This window comes from Pholcus phalangioides, unplaced genomic scaffold (assembly GCF_987345545.1).
Source record: "Pholcus phalangioides strain wild (caught in Gottingen) unplaced genomic scaffold, Ppha-v1.0 ptg000009l_1, whole genome shotgun sequence".
Classification (NCBI taxonomy): Eukaryota; Metazoa; Arthropoda; class Arachnida; order Araneae; family Pholcidae; genus Pholcus; species Pholcus phalangioides.
In genome coordinates this window covers 36,458,197-36,470,639 of record NW_028301602.1, presented here as the reverse complement: position 1 = coordinate 36,470,639, position 12,443 = coordinate 36,458,197, and the positions used below count along the sequence as shown (strand labels likewise).

Sequence of the window (12,443 nt, the reverse complement as noted above, 5' to 3'; positions counted from 1 at the left end):
GACAAAAAGATTCAGATTTTGAATGTGGTCCACGATATTCATTATCGGTATTATGTGATACACAGTCTCGAAGCACTCCAGCTGAACAATGTTAAAATGGGCATTAAATTATAAAAAAAAGAGTAGAGAGAGAGAGAAAAAAAAACAGAATCGTTAAACTTTTATTTGCCTTTGAAAATTTGTTGTTTAATAACTTGGTAGGCAAAATCAAACTCTGGAATTTTTCCAAGTTAAATTTCATCATACAAAAATCAGGGTTTTTCCCTCCAACTTCGAATCATCATCAAAAAAAAAAAAAAAAAAAAAAAAAAATTATAAATAAATTCAAATTAAAGAGGAAATTTCAACATATTAAATTTTATAGTAAACTCAAGGGAAGTCGTAAAAGTTCAAATTAACCAAGTTCTACTGTACAATCAATAATTGTATTGTGTATTTAATTTGAAATAAATCTATGCTTGAACAATATTTTTAATATTTATACTAGAGCATAAATATTTTTGATAGAAATATTTTCATTAGCACAAAAGTTTTGAGACTTTTGACTATACAAAAAGCTACGAGAGAGAGAGACCCCTTTAATATTATATTCTCCGCAATATAAGAAACTGATCTGGTTGCTATAAAAAATCTTCCACATAGTTGACACATGAGGATTTTGAACGGTAATTAAATATAATCATGAAAATAGAATTTTTCTGAATAATAGTGTTTTATTTATTCGCATAAAATAATCATTCGATGTTCGAGGGGGGGGGGCTAACAACTAAAATTTATAATAAAAAAAATAGTTAAAAGAGTTCTATGAGCACTCTCTGAAATTCTGTGACGATCTAATTATTTTTTCATGTCTGTTAATGATATCATCGGAAAGAACGTTACACATACTGTCTGCCGTCAATGGTGATTCATTCTTTGTCTAGGATTGTATGGCACTGACTGGTGGTCCTTGACCTATATCGATGCTCTGAAAAGTCGGTAGTTTGTATTGAAAGGGAGAGAGAGAGAGAGAGAGGAAGAGAGAGGTATATAGTAGTAGCATCATCATTAGTTCCAAAACTACTGAACAGAAAATTGGAACTGAAATATCGACACTCGACCTATCGAATTCTAGGAGTTAACTTTGTTAACGGCTTTGCGTGATATCAACTGAAATGATTTAAGGACAAATTATATTTTGATACCGAGAATTTTTTTTTTCTGCCCTCACCCCGAAAGGAGAAGGTTGGTGGGGTTTTGAGGCTCACGATGAATTATATTACGTTTTGTTTTTCACGCTATGAACTTATCCAAGGGGGGCACGACTCCAGTTCGTAGACACCCAGCTTTGAATGATTTTATTTCGAAATACGGTCTGGTGGGTAATAATAAGAACTCTATAACGACTATTCAAATGTTTTGGGGAATATTCTTCATGTCCAGAGGAGCGTAGTTCGGGCGTGATTATTTCTGATCCGTGTTGTCACAAATACATAATAAATACCCGTGGCGTCGGAGCCAGGGATGCTGTGGGTGCTCGAGCACCAGCAGAAATTATAGTATGGGTTCGAGCACTCGCAGAATTGATTTAGATTTCATTCTTCTTCTACGTAAAATGTAAAAAATCATATTACATGAGTCATATTTTACAACCTGGACCTGATTTCCTTATCGGTAAGTGGACGATTACCCAGGTAAATGGTTATCCAGTTATCGGTAAGTGGTCTTACCTGACGCGGGTCCCTGCGCGGAAATAAAAACCAGAATTTTCAGAGAAAAATATCTAAAAACTCACACATTAACGCAAAACATGCAGGCATGCTGAAAAATATCTATACAAAAACATAAACAGTTAAATGTGAACACAAAAACTAATCGAAATTTCGACTTGATGAAAATTCGGAAGTACAGAAAATTTTAATTAATGAAATAAATTGTCCAAACCTATGGAAAAATTTAGATTGGATGAATCAGAAGCAAGAAAAATAATATTAAAACAAATAATTCCAGTACCTATAACGAAAATTCAGAATTAATGAAAAAAACAATTCCACAATTGATGGAAAATTGAGAAAATATACGAAAGAATTAATTTAAGGGAGTCGGTGGGAACATCAATAACTTGGGGCCCCCGTTTGATTTGTGGGTCGGAATCCCTTTGATCCACATCTAGAAAAAGGAATGCAATTAGTTACTTGGGGTATGCATTTATTTCTAAATAATCGCTATATACATTAATTTTACAATTCTATTGCTGTGAATGCGAGGCCTCCCAATGCGTGGGGCTTGATGCGACCGCAACTGTCATAAGGGCAGTTTTACAATTATTATATATTGTTATCTACAACTCCTGCCTATAACAATATTTTTATTCTAGGTCCATATTAAGGTGTCCATAATTTTGGTAACCTGATTTAAATCACATATATAACAAAGCATCTTTGACCTTAATCACAAAGCTTCATTGCTTCACCCTAAGCCCCTGAAATTAAAGTCGGGGCTTTACAGTAATTAATATATTTTGAGATATGACATTTTATTATATGTCATGGGTATCAAAACCAAATACCGTCATTTATTTGGGAGAGAATGATATGATAAATCCTGGAACAACAAAATTTAATAGATAATATAAATAAATATGAATATGGATAGCACGCGCGCGCACACACACACACACCCGCCCTTGGGGGGGGGGGGTGGTAGCACAAGGTCCCTGTTGGTGTGGTCGGGGGAGGGGGAGCTTCACCTAACGTTACAATAAATTCTTTTATAAATATTCTGAATTTTCCTCTATTCTGGAATTATTTCTTTCATTGATTATCAATTTTCATGAGTGCTGGAATTATTGTTTTCATATATTCTGAATTTTTTTATAGGTGCTGGAATTATCTTTGTCAGTTATTTTTCTTATTATCATTTTTTCGATTCTGAACTTTCATTAGTTCTCAGACTATTTCTTTGATTACATCATAATTTTAATTAGTTTTGTAATTTTTTTTTTTCATAACTTAAAATTTTCTTCAGTTTGAAATTTTCATCAGCTTCTTTTTTTGTTAATTCACATTTAAATGGGGTAATGTAGCATGAACAATATGCAGTGACACCTGTGTATAACGATACTGACTATAACGATGAAACTGACCACAACGATATTTTCGTTGGCCCCGGGGGAATAAATATTCAATAGGAAATAATGCAAATGCTCAAATTATCTACAACTCTCAATATTTCTTTCTAGCTTCCTACGGCATCGTTTTAGACAGGTTTCACTGTTGTAATAAAATACCAGAAATGTCAGATAAAAATGATTTTCAAAGGGTAATTTTACAAGACATTGATCATTTACTGAATCAACTGAAATTGTTCTTAACTTAAAGTATCCGACTACGTTTAAAACGTTATATTAGGAGAAAATGTGGATTTATGCTATTTTTGACATTTCTCTTGAGTTTGAAACATGATTTTTAAACATCTATACTGATTGTATCATTACAAAAATTTTAATATGATATTCTGCCTCATTTTGTTAAGGTTCTGTACTAAAATCTAAGGTCTATCACATGTATTTGTCTAATTAGATTGTTTTATACAAAATATGTAGAACTAGTGTTATCCGAAAAAAAATTAAAGAGTAATTTTGTTCCTTTCCAAACTTTAGAGGTAGTTTAGTTATAAAGGGTTCTTATGGAAAGAGAGGAATAATCCCATTTTAAAAAATGGCCTAAAATTTGAAGGAGTATTTTCACTCCTCAACGAAGAAATTTGTAGGGAAAAAATGGAATTTTGATGCGTGAGTCACACATCAAGATGCATAGTGGCGAACATCGCGTAGAATGAAATTTCAAAAAATTCACACGTACATCAACAGATTTAGGTGTAACTTACTTGTATAAGAAGGGCTCGGATTTTCATGACGTCATATTTTTATATGACAAGCTGGATATTTCCGATTTATTGGCTATATTTAAAAAAATTTTGAGCAATAGGTCATATCTTTGAAATTTTCCAAAAATTGATCATATTTGTTGCTCCTTTATCACCAAACAGATTAATCTGTCTGTATTTTATTATGGAAATGTCTACAGATTAGGACAAGAACAAGGTAAAAAAAGACAAGAATTCTTTAAATGTGAATTATTTTTCTTTTTTGAAAAAAAAAAACCCTTTTGCTTTCCCTATAGTCACTACTTGCTTCTTGGGGGTGAGCCCTTGCTTTGCTTCTGAAGGGGAACCATGGATGCCACGCCAAGCACGTGCAAAAGATCTTTTTCGTTTTGACACACGAAATCTTCGAATCCAAAGCGTTTTCATCATGCCTAAAGTCAGTAACTAGGGTTTTTTTTGAGGAGGGGTAAATTTGATTTTGCAGCTACCTCCCCCCCCTGCTGTTATGTTGTTGTGCGACACAGATTTGAACCCTACTAGTGACGGCGTACTGGTGGTGGTCGGTTGAACAGAAGAAAAAGAAGAAAAAACAACACACTGTTAGTTGTTTGCTTTTGCAGAATCAAACGACAGATGTCGACACTTCATAAAACGCATAACATGCATTCCATAGAAACAAACTTAACATTAGGGACACAATACATACACGGCACATTCCGACATGCACAAGTTCGTTAGAAGTTACTCAGAGGAATGCTCACGAGGTGAATGTGCGATTAAGTCGTCACGTAAAACTTTAAAGCTCTATAACAGTGCTTTTGTTGCATTATGAGTTTTGAAGTAAATATCTTTTTCTTCAATTTTTATCTCTTTTCAGTATACTAATATTTTCAGTATACAATTTAATTTTTTTAATATGTTAGAAGTTCTAGCACAAAAGTGATTTAACGTGAAGCAACATTGCTATTCAGCTGAAGTGAGAGTTTGCCAGATTGCAGAAACAAAACGTCAGCTTTATGATATATCTTCTTCAGATATTGCTCTATTTGTTTTTGATTTTCAAAAAGACCTTTGTTGGTTTATTCAAATATTTCTTAGAAGAACCTAAACTACGACAGCTTTTTTCTTTTGTTGTGTGAACATTTCAAAATACATTTCACAATTAAATATAACGTAAGTGTGTAATTTTCATTTGAATTTTGAGTGAGATAGTAGAAATTAGAAATCCTTAGAGTTTTTTTTAATTTGGCAAATTGATGCATTTAATGTGTTTAGTTTTTAATTTAATAAGATAAGAACTATTAACAGAAAAAGAAGATATATATGAAATAATCTGTAAAATTATAAGGCAAATTTTCGTATTTTAAGGTCATATTTCTACGTTTTTTAGGTCATAAATGCTTGCATATTTCTAAGATTTTTAGGTCATAAAAATCCTAGCCCTACTTATGAGCATACCATACAATCCTTTAAATTTTAGTTCATATCACTATATCATCATCATCACTGGCTAAATCTACTATGTGGGGGGAAAAAAAAGCAAAACATTTCATTCACAGAATTTTTTTTGCAATCGTGTTTCGAATATTACGTGATTTTTGCTTAAAATTTGGCAGAAAATGACTTTTCATATGAAATGACATAGTCCAATGATTTATTATTGTTTTCACCATTTTCGTGAGACTTCTGTTAAAAAAAATGTTATTGAAGTTCACTCCAATGCCATTTTATAGTATAGTCACAAGAAAAGTGATCGGATATCTTAAGTGAAGATATTAGAATACTCGATGTTTTAAAGAATGCTGGAGACTATATAGGAGGATAGCGATGATGTAACCCCATATTTATTTTTCTTCTATTTCCGTAGGATGAATATTGTTACTACGGTAATTATTCATCAAGAGCGGATATTGTTTGCTTTCAAAATTTAAGGTGGGGTAAAGCAAAAATAGTAGAAGATAATGTAGTGCTTACCTCTTCGATTGAACGGTCTAACACGAACAGCGACCCTAATTTTGTCGCTGGCCATCCTAGAGATCGGTGGTAGTATCCACGCTGTGAAATGAAAAAAAATTAAAAAAAAAAAAAATGAATTTTTACGTGTCCCTCTGGTTAATCCTTAATCCCAGGTGCACTGTAAGGTTGGGGCGCGAAACAATATAATAATCCGAAGTTTATCCGAAGTCGGTGGAATGTGCGCAAGAAAGTCTACTCCATTTCCATACCGTCATACTGACTGATATCGAATTGACTTGTGAGTGTCTGTGGTGTCTCCACGAATTTGACAGCAGGGGGATTTTCAGCTGCTGCATGCGCCATGGGTTGCTACATGCGGTGGCGATAAAAAGATTTTTAGAGGCTGAGTTCCGCCAAAAAACTCGCCAAAAAAGGGTTAATGAATTAGAGAAATGATTTTATATTTTCGTCACATTTTCTTCTCTTTCAGTTTGATGTTAATTTTATTTTTTACCGTTTTAAAACTAATCTTTTTTTGATTTTTGAAGTAGTTTTTTGCAGATTTAAAATGTAATTTTTCTAATTTTAAATTTAATTTTTCATGTTTTAAAAGGTTCAGTTTCAAAGGTCAGTTCAAAGTGGATTTTTTGATTTTTATATTCATTTTTTTTTTCATTGCAGTATTGAAATTCAAGTATTGTAGCTTTGAAATAATTTTTTCAGCTTTAAATTCCTCTTTTTTTTGTTTACAGTTTTAAAATTGACTTATTGTAGCTTCCGAATCAGTTTTTCGCAGTTATTCAGTTACCAGTTTCTTGCAGGTTTGCATACATTTGCAAACTGTATGTTTTTTTCCACTTTAAAGTGAATTTTTTGGTTCTTAAATTACTTTTTTATTAAATTAAGTTTTTGAATTTTCTTTTGAGTTTTGAAATTTAATTTTTGCAGCTTTTGAATCAGTTTTTTTTGCAGTTTCAAATCAATATTTTTTCAGTTTTTAAAAATATATCTTTTGTGTAGTTTTACAAATTTATTCTTTGCCGGGTAAAATTAAAGTTTTCCCAGTTTAAAGTCAATTCTTTTTGGTTCGTAAGCAAACTACACGTTCGTATCTACTACATTATGAAAAGTGGAATAAGAAGAAAATTTTAACAAATGTAAATAAAAATATAAACATATATAATGCTAATAATAAATAACTATCATGTAAATTATTTGGTTAGGCCATTTTAATTTTAATTAAAGATAAAATAAATAGATAGTGTTTCTCAAACAATTAGTACATAAATTATCTAACCTGTTACTTTAAAATACCGTCAGTAGATGAAGGTGTAAATTAATTTTTTTCTGAAGCTTTTGAGTTTGGAATTCAATTTTTTTTTCGTATTTTCGCAATTCACTGAATGCAGTTTTTTAATATAGTTTTTGGTAATTAAATTCAGTTTTTTTTCAGTTTTAAATTTATTTTCATTTTTTGTTTCAATGTTTTTTTCTTTGCCGTTTCAAATTCTCTTTTCTCTCTCTAAAATACAAAGCCGTATAAATTTCATTTTTTACTGCTTTAAAACTTATTTTTTGTAATTTTGAAACTGGTATTGCATAGCGCCTGCATGAAAGAAGCTGGCAGAGTAGCGTGTTATTTGGCATAAGGGGGAATAGGGGAATGATATCCCCTTCCAACCGAGGGAAAAGGAATAAATTTTACGATTCAAAATCCAGGTTTGAGGAGCCACTGTAATCTATATTTCGGGGCTTAATTAATTTAATAATTAATTCAGTAATGAAAATCTCCCATTTGGATTAAGACTGAGCACTGGATGATCCAACACACTTCTGAGGCCACCTGGAGTTGTCGGAAGACTCAGAAACATTTCTTAATTAAAAATGTGGCATATGAAGGGGGATGGATAATATATAAATGCAGTAGAACTTGGATAATTCGAATTTTGCGTGATTTGAACTCTCACGAATTCCCCTTGAGTTTTCTATCTAATTTAATTTATGTTACAATTTTTTGTTTAATTCGAATTTGTTTTTGAATGTTTTGGATAGTTCGAAGTTGGAGGAAGAAAATCATAATTTTGGATACGCAAATTTAGTTTGAAAAATTCTACAAGAAGTCACAGACCAAGTTGTCAAACAAACAAATCTTTAAAAACAAATAAAAGTTTTGAAAATTCGGTTTTTCTCCACTCTTTCTTTGATGAATTAATGACCATTTTAACTTCGTTCAGCTGAGGTGCATCGAGAATGTGTACCACTTGATACTGACTATGTTGTTCAACCTATGGACATTAGTTAGCATTCAAAAATCTGAATCTTTTCACCGTGATTAAGAGTATGCAAAGTATCGGAAAGTAAAACTTTTACGTTAATGAAAGTATACAGTGATATCTCGGATAACAAACGCATCGGTTTACGAATTTTTCGACTAACGAAGATTTTTTTCGTGATTTTTCTGCCTCGACTAATGAATGTGGATTCGGCTGACGAACATTTTCAATAATATGCACTTGCTAACCTAGCACAGCCACGTCGTGAGCTGAGTTTTAGCTCCAGAATTACTGTCACCCGATCCGGAATAACTCCTGTCCACCTCGGAATCTTTTTTTCAAATGTACTTACACTTCTCTTGCTGAAAGTTTTTGAACCATTTCATGTAAGATGAGGGATTCGACTAATAGAACATGCATTAAAAAAACGAGCATGGGGTTCTTTCGGTGCAAGATACTGAGCATCAAATTGAACAGTCTAGAATTTCTAGGATCTTTTCTATCTGTATGTATCAGACACAGAAATGAGTTCAACTGAGTCAAATCACAAATGAATGGTAATACTACGAACTCAATTGGGTTGCATCAACCGCGCAACTTTAGTAAATAAGCTTCTGTTAATAATAGTTATTAAATTAATTAATTAATTATAATAAATTATAAGTTATTAATTTCTGTTGGTTGTATGTGTGTGTACATTAGTGTAAAATAAAAATATCTTCAATATCTCTCATATTCCTGTAGATTTTTATTTTCCCAATTCTAAAGCTGTTGATCGGTCTTCGGCCAGTTTTTGCTTTTTTCCATAGCGTTCCTCGTTGTTTTATAAAACTCATCTTTAAATTGTAGGCAGAACCTGGAACGAATCAAACGATTTTCCGTAGAAACCTGTGGGAAATTCCATTCCGGCTTCTGAAGATTATTGCTAATGAACGTGATTCCGGAACGAATCATCTTTTTTAGCCGAGGTGTCACCGTATTTCCTTGATAGCATAAGAATGACAAGCAAAATGTGAAAAGAGTTTCGTAACGGATGATTGTGAACTGGTTCCTTAAATCAGGCTTTGAGCATGGCCAAGAAATTCTGCAGCGATGCTGATTCCAGAACAGAGGAATGATGTAGCAGCTGAGATCAATAATTAAAAATGATAAATCATTTGAATTCGAGAAATAGTTTTGTAACTGATGATAAAAGTTTAATAATTGATAATTCAAATTCGATAAATTCATAATTCCTATGTGAATTTTGATGATTAATTTGCAATTTATTGGGCAGCTCGTTTGCTCGCAAACGAGTAGGCACTGCCAAAAATTGGGATACATGTTCTCATGTTCCCTTGTTCTTGTTCTTCTTGTTCTTCAATTTACAGTAATTTTACGGATCCCGGATAGATTAATTAATTGACTCGAACTTTTTTCTAGTGATTCTGGACTTTTTGATTGAAAACTACTTTTGCGTATTTAATGTCACATAATTATAAATTTCGAGAATCAAGATGGGGAAAAGAGAAGAAATTTTCGCGTAACGTTTAATTTAAAGAAAAGCAAGATAATTATTATAATTATTCCTTTTTCTTATCGCGTGGACAACCAAGAAATTCAATAAATCAAAACACCTCTCCATACTAAACAATAACGGTATTATATAATCACAATAAGAGAGAATACTTGATCCGATATTTTTTTGCAGCCATTTGTCGCCAAATTAGAGATTACGTAATGTTTCCTATGGTTGATAGATCTCACTGGTCGATAGACAGATTTTCTTATAAATGATGCTGCCATCTATTGAAGCTATTTTGAAACGAAGAACAATTTATAGTTTTGACATGAAATTTGTTTTTAAAATTCGTTAATCGAAAATAAATTTGAAAAAAAATCATCATTAATTTAGTTATATTAAATAAAAACTAAAAAAAGTACTACAAAAAAAATTTTTTTTATTCCTTTAAAAGTTACTTTAATTTAAAATACTATTATACGTATTTAAATACTTTGAAAAATTTTCATCGATCACTACATGTACAGGTAACTCATATGTGATAAGCATACCCACAGAAATTGCTTATTTACAACACAATTTTTCACACACGCACGCACACACACACACACACACAAATAAATCCTTTATAAATGCTTCATGTTACCTAAAATTAACTTTAAAGCTACAGATTACCTTCAGATTATTTACTGGAATACTGGCCTGTTGTAACCCCCAATGCTACGGGAAGTATGTAACGATATTATATTCATCAATTCCGACACTAATATCAGAGCCATCAAAAAGTTTCTCTGTCACACTCAAGACAGTCCAGAGATGTGTAAAACTTGTTACAGAGGCCTATCAACTAAAGTATGTAGACATGAAGCTAGAGATGGCTACATCCAACGTACACTATTATCAAGGTCAGTTACGCCTGATTTTGAACGTGTCAATTTTGGTAAATAGTTTTTAAATATAATGTAACTAGCTATAATACCCGGCGCTGCCCGGGTTTTCTTCAATGAGGCTTTTTGGATCATGCGATATCTCCTTCTTTCTTTGAAGGACATGCAAACCGTGTCTGAGTTAACCAATATGGTGACTTCCAGCACGACTCATGAAAGAAACAAATCTAGATTTAAAGAAACGTAGAAATGAATATATTTTTTTTCCTTTTTTGCATCTTCGTGCACCCACTCCATGGTCTTCCCCAACATTGGCGTACGCAAGGGGAGGGGGGGGGGTTCCTCCCTCAACCCGAGATTATAGTGTTATTTTGCCAGAAAGAAGGTAAACCCCCCCCCCTTGAGACTTGAGAAGAAAAAAAAATTGAAACCCCCCCTCCCCCTGATAAAATTATGCGTACGCCTGTTCCCCAATCACACAACCTCTTCGATAAGTAGTCAATTTTGTTCATGAGCTAGCCTTTCAAAGTCACGTTCAATAACTGAAATCAGTCCACGGTTTTCTCCAAGAATCTAAAAACCTTCAAACGCATATACGCATAGCTGCAATGCTACATCTACACTCATATCCATAAATTAAGGATAATTCAGAATCACACGGAAATCGAAATCTAAAGTAAAAATTTCACCTGTAGAATTATCACACACATCTGCAAGAATGATATGCAAATTTCAGGACGCCACCAGATGATGCTGATAGTACGTCACAATGACGAGAGTGTAAGAGGGGGGGGGTATATAAGGAATGGTTAGATAGATAGATAGAACCGCTCACAGCCCCGGACTGATGCAAAGCACCTTACTTCCGTTACCTCAAAAGAGGCAGAGTTGTGTCGGAAAAGTTAGCAAAGATTTATAGTGGTGGCTCCCCTTGCCCCATGCTCGCAAGTTTCGAATTACTCGCGTCGTTCTCCCCATGAAGACAGCCATCAACTCGATGCAACGTACAAGCCATTTGACTAAAATCGGTGACTGAATCCAATGACTAGGGAGAAAAATTGCACGTGCGCCCAGTGGCACATAAGGGCCGGAGACCGCAGCCTGGGATTTCAAAAGAAGGGTGGAAAAGACTTGTGGACAAGAAAGAAGAAAAAGAAGCTGGCATGTTGAAGTGGGAGAGATTTGAGAATGGTCTAAATACACAATGCATACAAATTACATATATACAGCGCCTCGACTGTGACGGGAAACGAAGAAACAAAGCCTCCTTCCACAGCGCTGAGCAGTTCTGCTAGCCCTTCCCCTTACAGAACATGCAATATATACACACACAGAGCCCACACACTGCGACGGGAACAATCAAACAGAGCCTCCGTTGACAGTGCTGGGCATTCACATTTGAATTACATGCATACATTATTTACTTTACAAAAATTTCCCTTTTTTATACTATTGGGAATGCACATAAACATTACTTATGAAGGTAGTATTGGGTACAAATATCACCCTGAGCTCATACAAATATATATTCAAGGTTACAAAATTACTATCATACTATAAAAGTGCGGCGGGAACAATCAAACACAGCCCCCGTTCACAGTGCTGGGTGGCAGCGATCACATTTGAATTTCCCATACATATATTTACATAATATATTTATATAATATACACTATTTACATAATATAAATTTCCATTTTTATATAATTGTTGATACACATAAACATTACTATGCACGACACATATATTGGAAAAAATGCCATAATGAGCTCATACAAATATTCAATTACTAAACCACCATCATACTATGAAATTGTATATACAAAAACATTCATAATTTATACAGGGTGTATTACTAAAATATTATAGTTTAGCAGCGTATATAAGTGCGCCCCTCTATGTTGAATCTGCATCTGTTTCAGATTCTACTTCCGAATCATTAGTGGATTGTTCACTGCTTT

At 33.2% G+C, this 12,443-nt stretch overlaps 1 protein-coding gene across 3 annotated transcripts in view; it reads right to left on the bottom strand.

The window, feature by feature from the left end:
* Positions 1 to 6,139, bottom strand: part of LOC149082991 (kinesin-like protein KIF13A) — a 130,764-nt gene extending 124,625 nt beyond the window's left edge. For all 3 annotated transcript variants that reach the window (XM_089236039.1, XM_089236040.1, XM_089236041.1), the window contains exon 1: positions 5,842 to 6,139. In XM_089236039.1, coding sequence (XP_089092165.1) covers positions 5,842 to 5,896 — 55 coding nt within the window. In that variant the 5' untranslated portion in view covers positions 5,897 to 6,139. The remainder of the gene's footprint in view (positions 1 to 5,841) is intronic.
* Positions 6,140 to 12,443: the final 6,304 nt, after the last annotated feature.